We start from the raw sequence: 24,430 nt of genomic DNA, 5'->3' as shown, positions 1-24,430 counted from the left end.
GATGATGCAGACTTTTCTTTCTTTCTTTCTTTCTTTCTTTCTTTCTTTCTTTCTTTCTTTCTTTCTTTCCAAAAGACTGGTACTTTCCCATTGTATTTGTAGCTGTGATTTTGATCTAAGCCAGAAAGTTGAATCTGTCACTGGTTTGGTACTTATTGTACAATCAAAGACTAGGTTTTTCTTTTCTTCCTTGACTTTTACTAATCCTAATTAACAGACCATGATGTTAAAGCTTTGGCGAGCGCATGAGAGAGGCTTCATTTTAGCAGGTGCCCTTTTTCAGATCAAGCAAGTGCTTTTTAAAAGTCTTTGTGAGTTAGATCAATATCCATATCTTTCATAGCTCTGGTCCTTTCTGATCTAGTGATATTGGAAAGACATACTTTTGCACTGCAATTTGTAAAGGTGGTGGAATGGATTATAAGCCCCTCTATGGCCTGATTTTTTTTGTTTTTATTCTCATTGCTAATAAATAGGATGGAATGTAAGCCCCTCTGTTGCCTGACTTGTTGTTATTGTTGTTCTAATTGCAAATAAGTGTTCTGTAATAGTTACTTAGGAGCAACAATTGCATCAGAAGTGTGGTCACACAGACAAAAATCTATAGGAAAATTAATGCATTGTATATCATGTACAGCTGCCTGTAAAATATGATTAATGACAAATGATAGTGGCAAACTCTGGAATTGGCTGGACTTGTAATAGTGAACTTATGAGTTCTTCTCCCATCCCCTGAACTCATTAGGAACTCAAGTAAAGTTTCGTCCTGGCTCATCGTGACTTTGCTAGCACCATCACATTTCTACTGATGCAGACATCCTTTTGCAAAACTTATCTGGAAGTGGCTGCAGCAACAATAAAAACCTTCCTGTGAGGTTTCTGTACCTATCAGAGTTTTCTCATTGCTAGTAACAGCATGGCTAAGAGACTGAGCTATGATTCAGGAAGTCTCCAGTTCACAACTAGCTCCTGCAGTGAACCTCCTAGGTGGCCTTAAGCAAGCCACTCTCTCAGTTCCCTCCTCTGACAACTCAGAACTCTGGACCAAGTTACCTGAAAGTCTATCTCTGTCTGTATAGATCTGTAAGAGCACTTAGATCACCTGATGCAATTCTAGCTGTGGCACTACATCCTAGAGAGTATCATCGTGCAGTGACCTGAGAATGCTTGCCTCAGAGAGCAGAGCCCTAGAACCCTTTGAGTCCATTATAGTTTAAGAGCACCTCATCAATTCCTATCATGGTTTGCAGCAGGGAAGGACTTTCCCCACTCTTTATGAGCCTGATCGCTACTTCACCAGAACCCTGGTTCCTGGTGAGGAAGCCAAAAGGTGTTGCTTCCTAGTAGAGCAGCGGTTCTCAACCAGTGGGTCCCCAGATGTTGTTGGACTACAACTCCCATAATCCCTGAGCTCTGGCCTTGCTAGCTAGAGGTGATGGGAGTTGTAGGCCAACAACATCTGGGGACCCACAGGTTGAGAAAGGCTGTAGTAGAGGATTGACTCCACTTGGCTCCAGAAGCAGAGGGAACATATTTAATCAGAAGCATTCCTGTCAGGTTCTTTTCCCTATGTTTGAATCTGTTCTTAGCCTCTAGGCCAGGGGTGGGATACCTTTCCTTTCAAATTATTTTTATTGGTTTTCCAGATTCTTACAAATCCAACCAAATTACTTTAATTTAATACAATTTCTTTTTTTAAAAATCAGGTTTCCCGCTCCTGTTGTAAACATATGTCCATCTTTTCCTCCTGTAGCCACATCATCTCTTCATTAATATCCATTTCATCCTTCATTTGTTGTTGTCCATTCTTATAGCTGACCATCATTGCCTCCTTACAGACAGCATCTCGGTTATTTCTTAAAAATATAAAATCCATTTCATGTGTGTAGTCAGGGCCGGATTTAGGTTTGGTGAGGCCCTAAGCTACTGAAGGTAATGGGGCCCTTTATATGTCCAGCTATCCTTTGTCAACAACAAATTGTCGCTGTTTTTTGTGTTGAATATATGCTATATGGTAATTTATGGACCTAATAGGTATCTAAAGGATTTGCACATAACAAAATATGTATTTTATCAAAGTAATTGTTGAACTGAAATACAATTAAGAAGAAGTATATTAATAGTGAAATACAATTAAGAAGAAGTATATTAATAGTGAAACAATTATTAAGCTCTAACTTAAAGTGATTTTGCTATTGCTGTATGTAGGTTTTATTTTATTTGTTTTTTATCTTATATTTTGGAAATGTACATCCAGTGGTTTTTTTTCTTTAATTTTTTGGGGGCCCCCCCCAAGAGTGCAGCCCTAAGCTATAGCTTGTTTAGCTTATACGTAAATCCGGCATAATCGGATAGATACATAATGTGTAGTCCTTCATAATCGTTATTGTCTCAGACCCGGTGTGCTGGGAGAGTTAGTTCTTATCTTCCTTTGTTCAGTCTTTGCAGTGTTTACAAAGTCACATTCCAACTCCTGCTGTTCACAATTTGCATGCAGGTTGTGGCTATAAATAACTCACAGATTACACGTCCACTCTCTGCCATTAAAATTCCACTCTGGAGTTCTTCCTTGGCATGCAGCTGAAGACAAAGTCTTTTCTCAAATACAGCCCCTTGCCAGATCAAGCAGCAGCCGAGGAGTGGGGCACCTTTTTGAGCTGGCAAGCCAAATCTTTAACTCCTCTCCCCTCATGGGCCAACTTTGAAAGGTGGGTGTCGGGTCTGCCAGTGCTGCTCACAGTGGTGGCAGTCCTCGCAGGGCCTCGCCACAGTAGTGGAGGGCCTCGCTGGGCCCCCTGGCTTCCTCCCAACACACATGACTTCACACAGGTGTGTCGCATGTGTGATGTCATGCGCATGCGATGAACCTTTTCCCCACCCCCCATGTCAGGCAGAACTCGGCGTCTCTGTTTGAATTCTTTTGATATTGTCTGCTGCCATAATGCAGCCTTGAAAGGCATCCCTCCTCAAAGCTGAAGCTCTGCAGCCATGAAACTTCAAGTGCTTCATTAAACTCTGGCTCTGTGACAAAGTGTCATAGTTGCAAGGACTCAGTACAGGGCACAGAGTAAGCAGCAACATCAGCAGTCAGATGAAAAAGGGCCAACACTTAGCAGCAAGATACAATGCCGCTGGAAGAAGAAACATGCGTCTGATTAGAAGGCAGTCATTTCTGTGCGTGTGCCGCTAAGTCACAGAGTGCAGGCCCAGAGCGGAGTTCTAGAGGGCCCCTCTAGCCATTGCACTTTGTATCTGGTCCATGCTGCTGGCCATTCCTATAGATACTCTTTGACAGTGGCTGTAGGAAGAGGCTCCTTTGCAGCATCCTGCTGCTGTGGCACCTGTAGTTGCTGGGTTTGTTGTGAGTCCTCCTGAGTAGCTTTGTGGGACACGGTGATTGAAATATTGTAGAGGAAGAGGAATCAGTGGTGGTAGCAGACCACAGAGGGAAGATGCAGCAAGGGAATTGGGAAGCCATGGTTTCCCATCCATTACCTAAACCATTGCCCAAAGCTTGTCAAAAACTTCTGAAAATCCTTCAATGTAATGATAGATTTGTTGTAAATATTCGGTTTTGTAGTGCAGAAAATTGCCCTAATACAAAGGGCTCTGCCATTCACAGAACTTCTGTGAGAGTGAGAGTCTAGCCTACTCATTTCAGTCTTACTTTATCTTATCTGTATCCCCAGACAATGGGGATCCAAAGAGCTCCCCCCAGCTTCTAACTTATTTTCACAACAACCCTGTGAGGTAGGATAGCCTGAGAAAGCAGAAATGTTGGGAGTAGATATCTTGGGTGCTGAAATGAATGTGGCAGATTTGGGTTTTGAGGACAACCCAATGTGTGTACACACTATGTGCTAGTTGAGAATTAAAGAGTTGTATCAGGCTGCCGTTTGTGTTATTGCTTCCATTTTTGGTTGGGAAATCCCTGAGTAATACATAATCATATCAAAATGCCACTGCAGAGCTGGGCTGCATTTAGAACATCACTTCTTTCATCATGAGTGTTCCTGTGATATTTTTCACTGGCAGAAAAAGTAATGATAACATGCACCGGTTTGTCCTTAGAGAAATCGCTGCTAGCTGTAAAATGTCAGGTTTCAAAGTGTGATGTCTCTCTCTGTGTGTATATTAGCAAGTCGCTTTCCCTCACATTTAGTAACCATGGTGCAAATTGAGAAAGCCCTTGTTATGCTTGAGAATTGTTCCATTGTTTTTAAATTCAGGCTGACTTTATGAAGCACAGTGTGATCCCCCAAAACCTGTTTTGGGCTTGACCAACCACATGGTTTAGCAGCCCTGGAGGTTATTTCTATGAGATCATTACAATTCAGAATTGAAATTCCAGCTTCTGTGGATGCAAGTACGTATACATTTCATTTTAAAATGTACATAAAAATTAAAATGCATATAGAAATATATGAGTGGGGGTATTAAAATCATTCAATAAATTTTAAAGCCTAGATAATGTTGGACACCAGTCAGTAAGGATACTGAAAATTTAGATTTGATGTAAGTGAACTGAACTGAGTTCATTCAATTAAATTCAGCACTCCTCTTCTAACATCTATTTCAGTAGCATATACATGTATTGCAGACTTGTAACAAGGTCAGCACTTAAATTTTCCATTCCATAATGCACAATTGCTGTAATTTTCTGCATAACCATTATGGTCACTTTGAGAGAGAGAGAGAGAGAGAAAGAGAGAAAGAAAGAAAGAAAAGAAAGCCACATCCACAAAGTTGGAGTTTTCATAGACTGTCAGTTTTGTGTAGTACCTTTCTTGATTGAATTTGAGCTGGAAATACCCCTCCGCTGGGGATGTGAGCACTAAATTAGTGTGTCTGATCTCTTAATTGTGTGTCTGATCTCTTAAAAAATGAATGCAGGGGGGGGCTAGATCAATACAGTGGTACCTTGGTTGTCGAATGGCTTGGCTCCCTAACAAATCGGCTTCCAAACGCTGCAAACCCGGAAGTAAGTGTTCTGGTCTGCGAACATTTTTCGGAAGCCAAGCGTCCGATGCAGTTTCCACAGCTTCCGCTTGAGGGCAGGAAGCTCCTGCAGCCAATCGGAAGCCACACCTTCGTTTTCTAATGGTTCCGGAAGTCGAACAGATTCCCGGAATGGATTAAGTTCGACAACCAAGGTACCACTGTATGGGTATCTGGATTAGGACCATGGTGGAGGTAAAGGCTTAAAGGGTATCGCTACAGAATACATTATAAGCACATCCAGTGCACATCTAGAGCAATGGTTTTCCCAAAAGAATCCTGGGAACTGTGGTTTGCTAAGTGTACTGGGAATCATAGGAGGAAACTAAACTTCCTAGGATCCTTTGAAGTCGTGTGCTTTAAATGTGTGTGGTGGATCTGCCCGCGGTCTCCCTCCTGGGCTGGCTTCAACCATCACCCCCTCCCCAAGCTCAGAGGACGATTCAGGTGAGGTGGAACTGCTGCTCAAGGAGTCACTATCCACTGCTCTGGGATCCTCCAGGTCAGAAGACATTGCCTGCTGTAGTCCTTGGACTCAGAAGACCTACAGTGGTACATTCATTCTTGAATGGTTTAGTTGACGAACAAATGGGCTCCCAAATGCTGTAAACCCGGAAGTAAGTGTTCTGGCTTTTGAACGTTTTTCAGAAGTCGAACATTCAATGTGGCTTCTGCTTGAGTGCAGGAAGCTCCTGCAGCCAATCGGAAGCCGTACCTTGGTTTTCAAACGGTTTCAGGAGTCGAACGGACTCCCGGAACAGATTAAGTTCGAGAACCAAGCTACTACATTACTCCCAATATGTTCCTCTTCAACCAGGCCTTGAGCTGATTAATATTATGCTACCTTTTAGATGTATCTTGTGAGAGGGGAGGTTATTGTTTTGTTGCTCCTGGTTTAGCTATTTATTTGGGCTTTCTGTATTTTTATCCTGTGAACTGCCCTGAGATCTTTCAGTGAAGGACTGTATGTAAATCGAATGAATAATAATAATAACTAATAAAAGAATGGCTGTAGCTCAGTGATAGAACATCTGCTTTGCATGCAGAAGGTTCCAGGTTCAGTCCTGGCATCTTCAGGTAGCACTAGGAATGTCCCTAGTCTTAAAACGATCCACTACCAGACAGTGAAGACAGCACTGAGGAACATGGACCAATGGTCTGCCTGATGGGATACAAGGCAGCTTCATATGTTTCTATACAAACACCACAGCATAGTTGCTAGTGGCTGCATAATAAGGTTCAGACTGGGCTGGGAGGCTGGCTGCAGAACCAGGCTGACCAGCCTTCTGGCCAACTCAGAAGACTTCTGTGCCTTGCTGATACAAGGAGTCTTCTCTCTGGGAGAATCCTCTAGCTAGCAGGGCGCTGTCCAAGGTGCTGACAACCGCAGCCTCGCCTGTTGTGACCCCACTCTGCTTAATAATAATAATCATCATCATTTTTATTTATACCCCACCCTCCCCAGCCAAGGCCAGGCTCAGGGCGGCTAACAAGCAATAATAAAAACAAGTTGAATGAATATAACTTAAAAACAAGATTAAAATACAACAATTAAAATGCTGAAACATTAAAATATTAAAATGCAGCCTCATCACAGGAGGAGAAAGGAAAAAGGAAAAAGAAAGAGGGGGAGGGAATCAAACTGGCTCCAAGCCAAAGGCCAGGCGGAACAACTCTGTCTTACAGGCCCTGCGGAAAGAAATCAGATCCTGCAGCGCCCTAGTCTCATGAGGCAGAGTGTTCCACCAGCCTGGAGCCAGTGTTGAAAAGGCCCTGGCTCTGGTTGAAGCTAATCTAACTTCTTTAGGGCCCAGGACCACCAGGGTGTTGCTATTTATGGACCTTGAGGCTCTCCGTGGGGCATACCGGGAGAGGCGGTCCCGTAGGTAAGAGGGTCCTAGGCCGTGAAGGGATATGTATGTAACATGACTGTACCCAAAGACTGTACAGCAGGCTTCCATTGAGCTGAGACAGGACAGGACACCTCCCTGTTCGTGTGCCAATCTGGTGCCCCACTTTTTAAAACAGAACAAAACACATGCACACAAGAGCTAAAGGCACACATCTTGGTTGGCCCCGAGAGGCTGCTTTGGAATGATCTGCTTTGTTGAGCAGACAAAGGGAAGGAAAAGACATGTGCCAACTCCGAATCGATATCACGTTCCCTAATCCTTCCCGTCCCGAGTTCAGCATCAGACTGGGCTGCACTGCCTTTAGAGACGCACAGCTGCCCATGAGAACTGGCTCCATGGGAAAGTGTTGGGTGAGAGGTTATGACAGTTCTGCCTATGTATTATTATTATTATTATTATTATTATTATTATTATTATTATTATTAAAAATACACTTATTAAAAAGTTACGCTTTGCCCACTGCCATAATACCACAGAATGATCGCTCCTATCCTCAATCCCTCATCCCTGTCATGTTGGTTTGCCAAATATTCTCAGTAGGAACCCAGCTACCAATCTGGTTTACTAGACATTTTCAATCAATATATCCCCTCCACAGATACCTCTGTGATGATTATGGTATTAAAATACCTCGTTCTTCAATAAAAGAGGGGGGAAAGAAGACCAAATTGTGTTAAATGTATTTTTTTACATGCCTTTATTTGCTGATGGTATGTGGGGCATTCTGATAGAGCAATGCTCCAGATGTTATTAACCCAAGCATCTTTTAGTACATTGGAGGTTTTCTTCCTGCCCGTGTTTGAGCGATGATGCCTGGTTCATCCACCCAAGCAACTGCTTAGGATATGTTCTTAATGGGCTTAAGATGCCCATTATTTGATTACTTCAGCATTTATGAACCAAGAGATAGATTGCATTTTTAAAATTTATTTTACTAAGTATTAGTTTAATTACTGGGAAATAAGTAAATATATTTAGAATTGAGCCACACATCTGATTTAGCTGGACAAATGGGCAGTAAAAATACTAAGCTGATTGTAAAACAATGTGACCAGCATGGTCACTTGCAGAGTAATTTGATTTCTAATAAGTGTTTGGAAACTGGCAACATGAATTTAAGATTGCATCTTTCTTTTCAGCCCCTAGAGGGGAGCATTGTCCGTTTCTAAATTTGGAAAAAGCGGCTTTCACAAAGAGGAAAATCTATACAAAATGCTAAAAGAAACAGCTCTGGTTTTTGTGGCATCCAAAAGGTTTGCACATAGAGAAAGGAAGAGTACCAGCAATGAGTTTTTATTAATATTTCTGTCCGAAAATGCTAATTTGCATAGCATATCAGAAATGAAACCGGAAAGTGAGGGGGGCATGGGAATATCGATACAAACATGAATTTCTATTGATATGTAAGTGGGGAGAAAATAAGCAGGATTCTTTTCTTTCAGAGAAAACCACTATGCTTGTTGAATTGCAGAACAAAGATGCAAACCTATGATCTGATGAGCTTTAAATGTTCATTTTACAAAACTACCTGGTTATTTATTTGCCATTGCATTTGGTTGTAGGGAAGCTGAATTTATGAACCATAACCAAGCAGTCGGTGCCATTTGCACATGGGAATATTCGACCTGCCTTAATTGTACATTCCAAAATAAAATAAAATGCGGACAGCTGAAACTGAGTGTAATATATATAACGGCCACTTGATGGCACCACAGGCATATCTTTGCTCACAAAGTCCTGGCCCAGTAGCTGTGCTTATTAATGGAGAAGAACATTTTCAAGGCTTGCGTCATGTGCATCATTCATGTATGTGCGTATGATGTTCAGAATCAGGTGCACTTTGGTTCTAGGCTCCCATAAATACATTTAACAGAAACTTTATAGACACCGTAATGTTTACTGGGTATTAGAACGAATTAGTGTGGAATTAAGGAGCTATTTTTAGTGCTGCTGCAGCACAACTGATTTTTTTTCCTTCCTTTAAAAAAACAAAAACAAAACTTACCTTAATTTTTAAATCAGTTGGTTCTCTGCAGAGACAAACTAGCATGCCAGATGTTTTCCCAGCCCGGCTGTGTAATCCCTTGTAGGGTATAACAGCGGCTACCCCAGCTGCCCTTCAATAAGTACGGACATTATTCCCATCAATAGCTGCTTCTAGAGAAGCTTTTTCATTTTAATGCATAGGAAGTGAGTTAGCCTTTTATTTTTCTCGTCTTTGTTATTAGTGTTTTGGTAGCACCTGATGTAATCGCATAAACATGAACATGAGAAGGCTCGCATAAACACAAGCGTAAGAAGGCCCGCGAGGCAGTAAAAACCTAGCGTGAGGTAAAGAGGCGTCCCATTAACGTGTTAGGTACTGAACTCTCACTCTCTGAGACAATATTCGGGGCTCGCGAGGAAAGGGAGATGGACTTGAGCCTATCAGGAACTAAAAGATGGGCTAGATAGGATCTGCCAATCTCTCTCACCCCAAAATATGACTTTTGACTCATGTCGCTTAATATTTTGTGTGGCAGCAAAGGATTAAGAGATTATGTGAAAATCGGCCAGTATTTTTTATTCTGCTGTCACACACACACAAACATAAACAACAACAACAAGCCAATGTGACTTGTTTTGTGTATCAGCTTGATTTCTTATAAGGATTTAAAAACTGGTAGCATGAATTTAAGATCATGAGTGTATGTGGAGGGGGGGGGAGAGAGAAAGGAGGGAAGGAAGGGTATTTTGCATGCAGGCTAATGATCCAGTGCCAATTGTTTCTGTATGGAATGAGGTACATTATGTTTCCCACTCAGCCTTTTCCATTAAATTTCCAAGGTCCTAAATTGTTTGATTGAATATATGTCAAATGTATGATTGACTTCTAGGTAGTAAAAACAAACAAACCTCAAAATGCACAACATAATGACCGCTCCCCACTTAAAACGGGGGGCGCCCTTTGCGTGGACGCGTGCAGCCCCTAGATCTGGAGCGGCTCCAACAGCATAGGCTTGGCTTTGCCATCCCTCAGGTGGGATACCTGGAGGTCTCCGCCTACCTCAGTCAGTTGTCCAATCCCACCTGGGGGAAGCGTTGCCAAGGAGACCAGGCCAGGTAGGGGAGGGATTACCTGCCCACACAATAGAGGGAGGATCTTACCTGGGAATCCTCACTTGGCTCCAGAGCTTCTCCCACCCTACCCACCCTCAGTTAATGTCTTATTTTGAAGGTTAACTTTTCTTCACGGGTATGCGGGCGCTGCTACGTTAAGGTTGCTGTTGAAGGGCCGGAAAGGAATTTCCCTGCATTGGCAGGTTTCGCCTTTCCCGTAGCAAAACGTCACAACTTTGGCGGTATCAGGCCTTGGGCGGAATCCTTTAGTCCATCTTCCTCTTTGCGGCGGTGATACCAGGGTTCCCCGTTAAAGGGGTTTTCTGAAGGGAGGCTTTGACCGTACGCCGAAAGGTTGTCATTGCTCTCCCCTGCGGCGGCGGCGTAATGGGGGCGGCTATCTCTGCTTGAACATATGTTCTCCAGAGCTGGCCCATCCCCCCACACACACACTGGATAACCCTGATGCTCCCTAGGTCCCCGGCTGGGGACTGGGAGGGAGAACACCCAATGCCTGAGCCAAGGTCTACCCACATTTGAAATTCAATAAAGTTGTGGCCAATTTAATCCCATAGCACGTTGTCTTGAGTTGTTATTCCACATGACGGGGGGACCGCGCGGGATTCGGGGGACTCCGCCTGTCCACGCAATAGATGCTTCTAAGGTTTTTACAGTAGCTAAAAGATGTGGTGGGAAAAACAGATTCTAAATTATATTTGATTAGGTGGTAAAGGGAAAAATCAATCCCTTGATCTTGCCCAAGCAACCCAAAGCAACTTGCAACCAAACACAAAAAAGCAAACAACAACAACACCCCACATAGATACATTAAAACCAAGGGGGTGAGAAGGAGGAAATATGCACATTAAAAACATCCCACCCACTTCTAAAAGGCCATAGACAGTTGATGGCCAAAGGCCTGGGTATAGAGGAAAGTTATTGTCTGGCGCCTAAAGATATATGAACCATTTAAGGCTTTATAGGTCAAAACCGGCACTTTGAATTGGGCCCAGAAAATAATTGGTAGCCAGTGCAGTTGGACCAGGATCGGCGTCATATTCTCAAACCGTCTTGCCCCAGTGAGCAACCTGGCCGCTGAATTCTGTAGCTGAAGTTTCCAAACCATCTTCAGAGGTAGCCCCACATATAATGTGTTGCAATAATCTACCCTAGAGGTTACCAGAGCATAGACGCCAGAAGTTAGGCTATGCCTGTCCAGACCAGGGTGCAGCTGGGCACCAGCCGAAGCTGATGGAAGGCACTCCATGCCACCTGGGCCACCTAAGCCTCAAGCGACAGCAATGGATCCAGGAGTTACCTCCAAGCTGCGTGCGTGCTCCTTCAGAGGGCATGTAACCCCATCAAGAGCAGGCAACCTCCCTCCCATCCAACCAGTCTAGGAAACCACCCACTAACAGTTCCTCAGTCTTATCTGGATTGGTCTTCTGTTTATCGGCACCAATTCCTGGCCTTGTTATGAGAAATGGAGAAGAGCTTCTCCCTATCCATTTTCTCCAAACTCTGCATAATTTTAAACACCTTGATCATGTTCCTTCTTACTTGCCTTTTCCCCAAACTAAAAAGCTCCATATTTCCTCATAAGGAAGTCACTCAAAGAACAATAATTTTGGTTATCTTTTTCTGAACCTTTTACAGATCAACAATATTGTTTTTGACAGACCAGAAGTATACATAGTCTCCCAGTGTGGTCTCACCATGAATTTGTATACAGTGGTACCTCTGGTTAAGAACTTAATTCGTTCTGGAGGTCCGTTCTTAACCTGAAACTGTTCTTAACCAGAGGTACCACTTTAGCTAATGGGGCCTGCCGCTGCCGCCATGCGATTTCTGTTCTCATCCTGAAGCAAAGTTCTTAACCCAAGGTACTATTTCTGGGTTAGCGGAGTCTGTAACCTGAAGTGTCTGTAACCTGAAGCATCTGTAACCCGAGGTACCACTGTAACAGCATTTGGATATTGGCCATTTTATTTGTAACCCCTTTCCTAATGATCCCTAACATGGGATTCACATTTTTCACAGCTGCCACACACTGGGTCAACATCTACAGTGAGCGATCCAGTATGATCTCTACATTTCTTTTCTTTCATTCAATTGTTGTTGTTGTTGTTTAGATAAGGCCTGGAGGGGCCTCTGCTCCCCTTCTGCATTGATTAGGTAAAGCAGTAATAAAGTTTCTCTGTAACGCCAAGGCTTAAATTACCCACTGTGCTGAAGAAGGCACCTGCCAGCAATAATAAGGACAAGACTTGTGCCTTTCCACAGCCCTTGCCATTTGAAGTTTTGAAAGCACTTCACACACAAAACATACAAATAGTAATTAAGCTTCATCACCGCTCTGCAACAGTAAAATAGTAACAATCAGGTTTTTGGTTTTTTTTCTAATCATGGAAATTGGCACAGACTGTGACCGTGAGTAGGAAATGAACAGGGGCTCCAGATTTTCTGAATCACAAATTCACTGGTGGGCGGCAATTGTGCCTGCCCACCAACAGCAGGGCATAGAAAGGAGCTACAGAGTATGAGAAACAGAAAGCTAGAAGACAGACAGGGTGGGTGGATAAATATAGTCCAGTGGGTGGCAGGCACTTCCTTATGGATGGCCTCTGCAAGGTTTGCACAGCTGAAGTCCCTTAAGGTTTAAGAAGGACTTAACACCGACAGAGATCAAGCCAGGGGGATTTTTAAAAAACAAGATTAGAGGAAAGTGAATCACTTCAGGTACACACAAAATAACTGAACAGTGAACAAAAATAAAAATAAATGACAATCAATTTGGGTACATACTAATGGTTCAATCTTTTGTTTGCCTTTAAAAAAAAGGTGCATGGTTTTCTCTTTATTTTTATTTATTTTTTAAAAGTTAAATGTTGTTGTTGTTAAAATATCCCAGCCTCATTTGTTTTTGAACTTCATTGTCTACAACTTTGTTGGCCAATTGCCAACTTTTGGGTTTTCTTCTCTTTGACATAGTTGTACGGCAGCCAAATCTTTTGTCACATCTTAAGACTTCTTTGTAGTACTAAATCATTTGCTGTCTTTTGCATGGATAGGTAAGATGTGATGAAAATCTACAGAAAGGCAGCAAAAATTGCACAACAATCCCTTGGTGGCACTATGGGGCACTATGGTTTGCATAACTTTCACAAGCTGTTTTTAAGTCCTGGGCTCTCTTGGTTCCTCCCTCTAATCTTCTCGCCTGGTTGGGAAGAGGAGTTCAGAAACTTCTGCTTTCTCTTTAGCAACAGACATGTTGTCTGGCACAACAAACTTTAGATAACATCAAACCATGGTTTCTGAAGCTGGGTCAAAATCAGTTGCTGTTTGTGTTAACCATGGTTCACAATTCTGATGACATGGGAAGCCATGGTAGACTAAAAACAGAAACGAACGCTTCCCAATTTCTTTATGCTGTGCGGAAGGAGGAGATGAGAGGCTTGTTGTAACTTATGCATGTTTCACTAAACCGTGGTTTCTCATAATACAGCCACAGAGCATAGGTTATTCTGTTGCATTTCTTTTCTACGTACAGTCATACCTCGTGTTGCGTTAGGTTCATGTTGCGTCTTTTCAGCTTGCGAACACAGCAAACCCGGAAGTGTATACTTCCGTATTTCGCTGTGCGCGCATGCACAGAAGCGTTCTGCACACTTTGTGCATGCACAGAAGCATTCTACATGCTTCACACATGTGCAGAAGTGCTCTATCGTGCTCCGTGCTTGCGCAGAAGCGCCGGTCTAGTTGCAGACTTTTCGGGGTGTGAACGGCACCCCGGAACGAATCGTGTCCACAACTAGAGGTACCACTGTACAGTTTCTCTAGATTGTGCATAAATGAATAGGAAACAAATGAACGAGGCTTCAATGTATAACCTGCTACAAACTCTTTAAAAAAAGTACCACTAAACTTTGTCATGAAATTTACCCAAAGGGTAGAAACACCTCATCCACTCACATGCTGTGGGTGTGTAACATCAGCTGAGATTCTGTGCAAAGGATGTGACTGGCACTTCTCCATGGCTGGTTCATATGCATCTCAAGCAATTTATAAAACATCAAGCAGAAACAAGTATCATCCATCACCATATACACAGGTGAAAGCTCCCCTATATAGTGGTTGCACCTTGATACTAAGTCATGATAATGACCGAGGGACATGAAGTTAAGGCAGCAGAAGTCCTATTTAGGTGTTCACAGAACAGGTGAGGGATTAAAGTGTGCAGGGAGTACGTTCACTAGTCCATGTCCCCAAAGTCCCTGTTTCTGCTGCCTCTATTCTCTACTTGAGCTTTGTGCAATGAGGTCAAAGATCCAACAATGGATTCTTTGCATGGTCATCTGAACACGCTGAGAATACTGTACAAGATCACTGCACAATCGAGGTTTCTTCAGATCTGACAGCTCACCACAGGAAGGTCAGAGGTAAAGGCACCAGATACATCTCCTCTAACAGGGATGCCAACTTGAATAAAATATTGGGGGGCAGGTAAGCCCCACCCCACATAACTGATCACAAGACACGGCACATACAAACCATTTGAATGGCAAGGTCCATCAACTTGGGGCTGGTGGCCCCCTCAAATATTTTATTGGGGGGCGTGAAGGGACCCTGGCCTGTAGGAGTTGGCTCCTATATCCTCTAAACTTTACTCTCCTGTGTATTCTTTAAATTCCTATTTAGGGTTGATGAGGAAAGAAGAATGCAGGTTTGTTAGTTCAGTGGTTTGGGAATCTGATCATGAACTCCTTTTTAACACATTCTTGGTTACTCTCTGGCTTAGGTTTCTGGGTTAGATATATTTTACAGCCATACATCTTTTTAAGAGTATTATACACATTTGGGGAAAAGTGATTGGATTAGGGAATATAGAATTCTTCCATGGATTTTTTTTTTAAAAAAACAAACCACAGTTTTCATGCCGCATGCAATGTTTTGTGTGAAAACTCAGGGGACGACTGTTCCTTTCTGCAGATTAATGCTGTTTTACAAGGCTATGCTTTTATAACTTTTCAGAAATAGGTGTTTCTGCCAATGGTATATTGATTAGTTGTGAGATAAAGCTACCAGTTCACCTAGAATGGATAGATTGTGTACCAGTAAGCAGAGTGAAGCTGATTTTGGGTTCCATGAATGAGAAGCAAATGGCTAGTTATCTAATCTGTTACCATTATATTTTTTACTGCCAGGGAGGAGGAGAGGGGCTTGTGGGATTTTAAGCCATGGGTGCGGCCTTGGGTGCTATGTATGTTGACTTAAGGGCTGGGCGATTTGCTGCTATGCCTCAGGAAGCAACATGTCTTGGGCTGTCTCTGAATGGATGGATGGAGGGAACAGAGATGAGGACAACTGTATAGATGGATGGGCTACTGAATAAGAGGAAGGGGAGAGGGTGCGAGGAAATGGTTGTAGAGTGGCACGTGGGCTTCAGAAATGTTATTTCCACCCTTTACAGCAGGCATAGGCAAACTCCAGCCCTCCAGATGTTTGGGACTACAATTGCCATCATCCCTGCCCACTGGTCCTGTTAGCTAGGGATGATGGGAATTGTAGTCCTAAACATTTGGAGGGCCGGAGTTTGCCTATGCCTGCTTTACAGACTCAACTTGAAAACCGATTCATTGTTTTGGAACTACCATGAGATGATGGGACCTAACTAATATAGACCCCACAAGAATGTGTTCTTTTGATTGTAGTGGAAAGCTGTTAACCTGGCCTGGATCAGAAATTCTTCAATGATCAATTCTTCAAATAATAGATTTTGGGGGAAATAACCTGAGACTAGAGTTTAGATGTTGTCATTATGGTGCGGTTTAGACCAGCACAGGGAACCACAGAGAGAATAGTTTTAGTGTGACAGTGAAACATTAAACTTGTTGGCTTTTTTGGTTTGCTCACACGTGTACCTGGATGTACAGGCAACCCCAGATTTGCATGGAAGTTGCTTTCTGGGTCATCATGCACATAAGCTTGTTCCACCTCTGCCTGCTCCTGTTCTCCCCCATTCCGCCCCCTTTTCTGCCCTCTTCTGGGTCACCACGATGCATGTGAACACAGCCACGTATCAACTGAACACACATAAATCAGTCTAAAAGTAACAACCAATCCTGTTGTTATGATATGAAAAATATCTTCTCTCCCTACCCATTAGTTAAAGTACCACCAGAGTTTCTGATCAACCAACACTGATTCAGCTTGCAATTTTATTGCAACACCCCACGCAGCACCAGGAAATCCTCCTTAGAGTATATTTCTCTAGTTATCACTGACTTCCACTTGCATGGCTGTCTCTCAGAGTCCCATTGCTTGATAGCTTCCCAGCTAAGTCTTTAAAATCAATGTGATTTTGATAGTCTCTTAGCAGCATTTGAATGGCATTCACGATTCCATACCTTCAAGTGTTCGTTTGACATTGTCATTATCAACATTACCTCTACTGTACTTGGAAATGGTGCAGCCACTATAAATATGGAGGGAGTCTTACGGATTAGCAGAACAGCTGCTTTGCCAAAAGAAAAGCCTTTAGCAAAAGCGTTGGAGGGTGGGGGACGGAATGAGCTATCCACACTTTATTGCCCCAAGTTTTTAAGAAACTGGTTAAAATTTAAGGTGGTAAGGAAACAATTATTGCATCTTCAATATATTATTAAAGCTTCTGTATGTGACTTAGAAATCATCTGATTCCCATGAGAAGGTGTAGAAAATATGGTTTTGCTTGCACTACCTCTCACACACATCATTTGTAAGGGGTTCATACAACCCATGTGTTGAAAGAGTGATTGGAGGTGGGACCATGCAGTCTAGCACTGCCACATGGCAGCACATCATGCTCCCCTGACTTCTGCACATGGAAGGGTCACCAGAAGGACCCATACAAATGAATGAATGGACATTGGAGGAGCATGGCAGCGATGGGTGGGACAGCCCACATGGCAGTGAGTGAGGTTGGGTGACATGGCCCTGGCAATCCTCAACATGATCTATCAAACGTGTAATGGTCCATGTGGATCCCTGTTCATCTGGCATAGCTATATTTCTCTGTGAATCAAACCAACAAACCCTGAATTGTCTCTCTTTCTCTCTCTCCGTCAGATTGACCATCTCTGCTGAATGCCCCATGCAGCTGGAAGACTTCCCCATGGATGCACATGCTTGCCCGTTAAAATTTGGAAGTTGTAAGTGTTTAATAATAATAATAATAATAATTTATACCCCACCCATCTTGGGGCGGCTTCCAGAAATATATATAAACAGGATAAAATGTCAAATGTTAAAAACTTCCTGATACAGGGCTGTCTTTAGATGTCTTCTAAAAGTTGGGTAGTTCTTTATCTCCTTGACATCTGATGGGAGGCTGTTCCACAGGGAGGGTGCCATTGTCAAGAAGGCCCCCTTCCTGGTTCCCTGTAACTTCATGCAGTGAGGGAACCGCCAGAAGACCCCTGGAGGTGGACCTTAGTGTCCCTTGAGCGAGATCAAGGGAGCCTATTTTAATGGGGTTTCTGTGTGCCATGAGGGTAACTTAGCTAAATGTGAAGGATCTGACACTGTCTTTGGTTTCCTACATCTGTTCTTTATGATTGTACATTTGATCTAGTCAGTGATGGGGGGTTTTTTTTAAGAAAAAAGGTGCTAGTACTCACCATGAAGTTATTCCACATTTTAAATATATATTTTTAAAAAGGTGACGGTACACTTGAGTACCCCCAGGAGGAAAAAGCACTGGATCTAGCAAAGACTTTTTTCTGGCTCAGACCAGCTTCCATAGTTCACTCCCGATAATCCCCAGAGGCAATCATCCCAATGGCAAACCACACTCGCTTTATATACTGTGATAACTTTGGCTTTTGCAGTCAGGGAGGCAAATTTATCTCACAGAAAGTGATCACCACCAACAGTAGTTGTGCTGTGAGCCACAAGCAAAGTCGGCTGAGGGTCATAGCCACTAAAAGTGAATAAAAATAATTATTTTAAAAATAGCCACCATCATTTGGAATTTTTTGTAGGTACTATAAAAATAGGTTAATAGACTGCCTTTGGTAAGTGTGCCACACATTGCCACGATATCTGTGCTTCGGCTTGCAACTCCCTGCATGTTACGAGTGTGAGAAAGGGGACCTGGGATGCATTTTATTTCATAAATGAGAGAACAGCCATGTGGTACAGTTATTCATTAGGAGCTGCAAGCAGAGCAGCTAGTCACTGTGCGGCAGGTGCCTGGGGATTTTATATTTATGTGGAAATGATCATTCCATTAAGTCTCAAATTGTGTTAGTATTTACATGTGCACTATTATGGAATGCTCTGTATAGTTTTTCCAGCAGAGACACAAAACATTCAAAGAATTATCTCTGCGGAGAACCATAATGCGCCTTTTCTGTCCAATATGGTATGCACAGGTCCAGAAAGAAAGGACTGGGATTAAGGAGAAGCTATGCTGCATTATGTTCCAGAGCACAATATTTTGGGCATATGGTCTATACGTTCTCATTTGACAGCATCCAGAATGATACCACAGACAAATAAAACGAGAGAGAGAGAGAGAGAGAGAGAGAGAGAGAGAGAGAGAGGGAGGGAGGGAGGAGAGACAATGGGAAGAAAATGCATAACCCTTGAACAATTCCATAGCAGCAATAGAAGGTGACATATTTGAAGATTATCCTGACCTGCTCCTCCCCTAGACTTTACACCCACCCTCACTTCCTGCCAGTTGAACAGTAAAACAAGAGGTTTGCTTGCTAAAGCAGGGAGAAAGAACAGAGAGAGAGCAAAATGACCAGATAAGGATAAGAGCAGGAAAAACTAATGTCATAGCACCCCATATTCCCTGGGTCCTGTGCCATGATGCTTCCGAGGTCTTCCCCTTTAGAACTTCATTGCCACCAGGTAAAATACAAGGCTGCTTTTAACTGGTCATTATTTGGCAAACTACCCAAGCACATACTGATTTTTGGCCATCACAAAGGGCTGCTTTGGATGATGCTTTCCACATTGCAGTATAAAGGCATGTCCTTCTCATCAGTTGCAAATAGCAGCCCCCCATTCAGATTGGCAGCCAACTTGGCAAAGTACTTTGAGGCAACAGCAGCCACTGTCTGCTTGGCGTACTTTACACAGAAAGGTGGCAGTGTGAACACAATCGCAGCCCTTTTACGATACGATAATCTTTATTGTGATTGTCCCATACAGAACAACGAAATTGAAAAATCTACATAAAACATTCTAAACCCAACAAGCCTGCTATCCAGCTATCCCAACCTGGTTAGCCCCTTAAAAACTCTGATACCCCATTTTTAAATACAATATACTCCCATAGAGACTCCTTACACTGAGTTTAAAACCAAAATTGCATTTGGATAGAAACTGTTTCTCAGGCAGCTAGTCCTAGTCTTTATAACCCTGTACCTTCTTCCAGAAGGCAGAAGCTGAAAGAGATCATTTCCGGGGGGTGTACTATCCTGTGCTATCTCTGCAGCTTTCTCATGGCACCTGGAAGCATAGATTTGATCCAAGGTAGCAACTGCGGCAAGGGCTCCTTCCTTTAAAAGCTAACTACAGAAAAGTCCACTGCACAAATACCACCTGTTTACGTTTACATTTCAGCAGGCCACTAAATACTTCTGGAGGGGACTGGGGCTCAAAAAGCAAGACTTGGGATCTATTGCCTCCCTTCTTCAGCAACCCTCTGTCTTGGTTGCAGGGGTGAAAACTTGAATAAAATATTGTGGGGGGCAGGTAAGCCCTGCCCCACATAATCAATCACAAGATGTGCCGTACGCACATCATTTGAATGGCAATCCCCATCAACTTGGAGGGATGCCCCCTCAAATATATATTTTTTGGGGGTGAAGGGACCTCAGCTCCTAGCTTGGCTGCCACAGAGAGAAATCAGAGGAACAGTTCAACGTGTACTTTTACAACAGTGGAGGAGCTGTGCATACACTCCAACACTCCTCAGAGGAAAATTGGAACATTTATCACTTTCCACCAACTGAAACCCCCATCCCCTCTCCCCACTTCACCAGTGGGGCACAGCACAGCAAGCAGGCCAACTCATCCTCCTCCCCAAACTCGGTGGCAGTGGCCCTAGTGGGGAAATAGGGACATTCCGGGATCAACACAAAAGCTGGGGTGGCTTTCATAATTCTGGGGATGTCTCTGGAATATGGGGACACTTGCAGGGTATGGCTATGCTTTTGAAAGCCAGAGGCTCAACTCCAGTGCAGCAGCCTTATTCTTTTGGTAGACTATCTCATACTTGGGGGTCCTCCAGATGTACTATTTATTGAACTTTCATCCTAATGTATTTGGACATAGCATACAGGAAGGTTTGATTATATCCAGCATTTATTGAGCATCTGTTTTGACTTATGTTCAGAGAGCTTATACAGCAGTGGACCTACATCAGACATCTATTCTGATTGGCTTGTGTAGTGTTTATACAGCTTTCGTTAGTCATTCATTCATGCCACACTTTCCAGTGTGTTTCACCATCTCTTTCTTTAACCCCCCACAAGTCTTTTTTTTTTAATACATAGTGGGTTTGTTGCACTAGGGAGACACAGCACTTGGAGCCACCTTAATTGCATAAACCTAAATTTCCCAGCATGTACTTGAATCCCTTCCACAAAACACTAACAGTCTGGAGGTGCCCTTGGATAGCCCTGCAATAAAGAGTTTTAGAAAGCCAATATAAACTCTAAGTGCTGTTTCTCAGAACCTATTCGGATGCAGGATGGTGTTTTGAAAGCATCAAATGGTGTGGGTTAGAGCTCATAAGGAGCTTTCAGTTTGTCAAACAAAATCAAAGGTGACAATAAAATTACTCATGTGCTCAGTGATCCTCCAACTCTGAGCTGCTGATGAATTCAGCCTTAGCCGTATAATTTTGTTTCCTTTTCAACCAGTGCAGGCCATCTTTTTTAAAAAAATATTAAAAATTCAACACGTCTAGGCTCTGACTGAGCAACTTTGTATGTAGGACTGTTTTCCTTTGGGCGACCTTGGTTCTTAAAAATGCAGATGACAGAAACGCCCACTGCCTTGCAGATTTCTGGGTTGACCAAATATAAAGTGCAATAGCAGAAGTGGGATCTCTGCATGCTAACGTGAAGGGACCGGCAAAAGCTTAACCTTTGCTTTGTTAATCAGGCAGCTTGAAAACAAAAACAACCACAGCATGATACACTTGGATTTAATTAGCCAATTCAAGAGTATCATGCTCTCATATAAAATATTTTATCTGAGCTTGCTAAAACAGAGGCTTTGCTCTTTGGCCCTTTTTCTCCCCCACCTTCATTTTCTTTACAATGACTTTCCTAGTGAAAGTCTCTTTACCGTGTGTGTGTGTGTGTGTGTGTGTGTGTGTGTGTGTGACAGAGGGACATGTTGTGGAAGTCAGGTTTACAGTTAAACAGCAGAGTAGTTTGTGGGGAGATGGAGTCTAGAAAGTCCATTGGTAGGCAAATAGCAGGAGGACAATGCAAGGTAATGGGTTGTATCTATCTCAATTTTACTCAAAGTAGACCTATTGAAATTAAGAACCCTAAATTATTTATATTCATCAGTTTCAATGGATCTGCTCTGAAGAGGAACAACATTACATATAACCCAAAGTATGTAAGGAAGACATGGTGTACAGCATCAGACCAGGGGGTCACCATGAAGATAGTATTCTTTAGAAAGTGTACTCTTGATAGCCACAAATGTTGCCTTTCATATTAGAATATCTGGGGCAGGGATAGGGAAACAAACACTACCACCCGCCTCTTTTGAGGATATCTTTCCCTGAAGTTACACATATGTCCTAGATAGCAGACAAGCAGTACAAGGACAAGCAGATACTACTAAGTTGATAGAACAGGATACGGGTGGCACTGTGGTCTAAACCACTGAGCCTCTTGGACTTGCTGATTGGAAGGTCGGCGGTTTGAATCCCCACAGTGGAGTGAGCTCCTGTTGCTCTGTCCCAGCTTCTGCCAACCTAGCAGTTCGAAAGCATGCCAGTGCCACTGCGGCGGGAAGGTAAACAGCGTTTCCATACGCTCTGGTTTCCGTCACAGTGTTCCATTGTGCCAGAAGCGGTTTAGTCATGCTGGCCACATGACCTGGAAAGCTGTGCCTTTGACTGGACTTAACCATCCAGGGGCCCTTTACCTTTTCTTTTCTTTTTTTTTCTTTTCTTTTTTACTAAGTTGATGTTAGCAAGCAAGCGATGCAAAAAGAAAGAAGATGGTATCTTTTCTTGGTTCATCTTCATCATCTTTGCACATTGCCTACCAAAGATTTAGAAGACTCATTCCAGATTTAGCTGTCTTCCTATCCATGCCAATGAGGAATTATATGCAACTTGCAAGTTTATATACTCACTACAGCATAAGTGGGGAACCTCTGCCCCATGGGCCTAATTATGCCCATAAGTCATCCCCATTTGGCCTGCAAGACCCTTTTGGCCCAGCCATGCCCACCTGCCCTACACATCCTGTCACATATGACATCAAATGTGGGACCAGTAAAGACATTGCAGCATGGGCATAAACTGGTGGTCTAATGTCATTGTGATGTCAAGTGACTGACAAGTGGTCAGCCATGCACACCTGTCCGACTTTGTCCACAGGACTTGGGGTAGATTTAGGGCTGGGCAATATCTGGTTTTCAACATTGTGATAAATCATCTGCTAAACATTGCAATATACCGATGTATCACGATGTCTGAAATAAGGATGGAGCTACATAGAGGCTGGCTTCACATTTCCCCCAACATTGTGATTTTTGCATAGATTGCCAAGTCAAAAATTATGAAACTGATTATTACAATATGGACTTCAAACCAGTTTTGGGTGATCTAGCAATATATTCCCCAGCCCTAATAAGGATCTAGTTTTCCATCCCTGCCCTACACCAACAGAAGTTGGGCTGGACTTCTCTATGTATAATATTTGGCCATACTTTTTTGCCAGTCTGGTGAAATTCCAACAAGATTATCTTTCAGTCTGCTGTAGCAATCTTCAGCTCCTTCGCTGGCCCAATAGGTATTCTGCAGTTATTGAGTGAGGCTTCCCAGCAGCTCAATAGAAGCAGGTAAATATGATTATGATTTTGTACAAACAAGATATTTGGAGCAGAAAGAGGTTAATTGACTTTCCTTCAAGGTCATGCCAGCAAAGCAATGTCAGAATGAGAATTTCACCGCAGTTCTTTGGTCTACTGAGCAAATGTCTAATCCAGACAAAGGAGCCCCCCTGCCCAGACAATTGACTTAGCTCCTAAATCACATTTTGCACATAGTGTTAATGATATTGCATTCACCTCACTCAAAGATGAATTTGCTAATGTGTGCCGCTCTTTTGACAGTGTGATAATTCTACACTTGCTGTGGTAAAGTTGTTACCATAAAGTTTTTCAGTTTTCTATACTCTTGATTGAGTACCGAAAATCTCTAGTAGGGCATTTTTTAAAAAAATAACAATATTGTGCTATAAAATTCTCATTCAAAAGTATATATAATCTGGACAAATTTTCTGGATAAAGAAACCATTTTGAAGCAGAAACACATGTTGCTACGTCAGCCAGAAGGAATAAGTAGTGTTGAAATCTGGGTTTGAATTGTTTTCTTTAAAAAAGTTTGTAAGCCATCCAGAGGACATTTTCCTATATGGAAATCTTTCAAATAAATAAATGTTAGATGTGCCATTGCTTATAAAGGCCTTCTAAATCTGACAACAGTATTTTGTGAATCAATTAAAAAATCTGTTGCTTTCTTAGTGACACTAATTAGCCTTAAGTGTAGTGATCCTAGGTGATTAACCTACCTTTTCAGTTGAAGCTTAGGACAAGGGTGTGTGTGCTAAGTCCTCTATTAGATCAGAGTTTGAAAGTTTAAGTAGGTCTTAATTAAGTTAGTGCACCAACTTTGGGTTGGTATTCAGCTCAAGAATGAAATTCACCCTTATATCTTTCTCTCTTTATTTCTAACATAGTTTTTATTCCTTTTCGTCTTTGAACTGTTCAACATGGTTGCCCTGAGAAATATTCAAAAAACATTTGAATTGTTACCTTAAAAACCTTTAAAACATAGAGCATGGTGTGGGTCTTCTTTCAATGTTAAAGGGTTCTCTGTTGGAAAAACGCTCTTGGGGAGACGGCGGCCCCTCAAGACCTCTGAGCATCTCCCAGTAGGCATGTCTCTGGAATGGCATGTCCCTTCAATTCCAGAATGCCTTACTGCAACCTTTTCATATGAAAAGTGCACACAAGTCTTCTAGCATCATACAGCAAGAAGAAAGAAACATCCGTAGATCTAAACTACATTTTATTTACATTCTGTACAGACAATCCTTAATCACGTCTGTGTTCTCCAAGCTCTGGCAGAACAACTGTTGCGTCCTGCAAAAGTGAAAGTACAG

The 24,430-nt window shown here is 42.6% G+C and overlaps 2 protein-coding genes across 3 annotated transcripts in view; one reads left to right on the top strand and one right to left on the bottom strand.

Moving 5' to 3' along the window:
- The window catches only part of GABRA5 (gamma-aminobutyric acid type A receptor subunit alpha5), a 70,821-nt gene that overhangs the window by 22,121 nt on the left and 24,270 nt on the right, over positions 1-24,430 (top strand). For both annotated transcript variants that reach the window (XM_053384115.1, XM_053384116.1), the window contains exon 6: positions 17,118-17,200. In XM_053384115.1, the coding sequence (XP_053240090.1) occupies positions 17,118-17,200 (83 nt within the window). The remainder of the gene's footprint in view (positions 1-17,117; positions 17,201-24,430) is intronic.
- The window catches only part of GABRB3 (gamma-aminobutyric acid type A receptor subunit beta3), a 199,965-nt gene that overhangs the window by 159,098 nt on the left and 16,437 nt on the right, over positions 1-24,430 (bottom strand). The gene's annotated exons all lie outside the window — the stretch shown is intronic.

The sequence above is a fragment of the Podarcis raffonei genome, chromosome 4 (assembly GCF_027172205.1).
Source record: "Podarcis raffonei isolate rPodRaf1 chromosome 4, rPodRaf1.pri, whole genome shotgun sequence".
Lineage (NCBI taxonomy): Eukaryota > Metazoa > Chordata > Lepidosauria > Squamata > Lacertidae > Podarcis > Podarcis raffonei.
The sequence above is the reverse complement of the archived record's forward strand: the minus strand, read 5'-3'. Positions and strand labels throughout refer to the sequence as shown.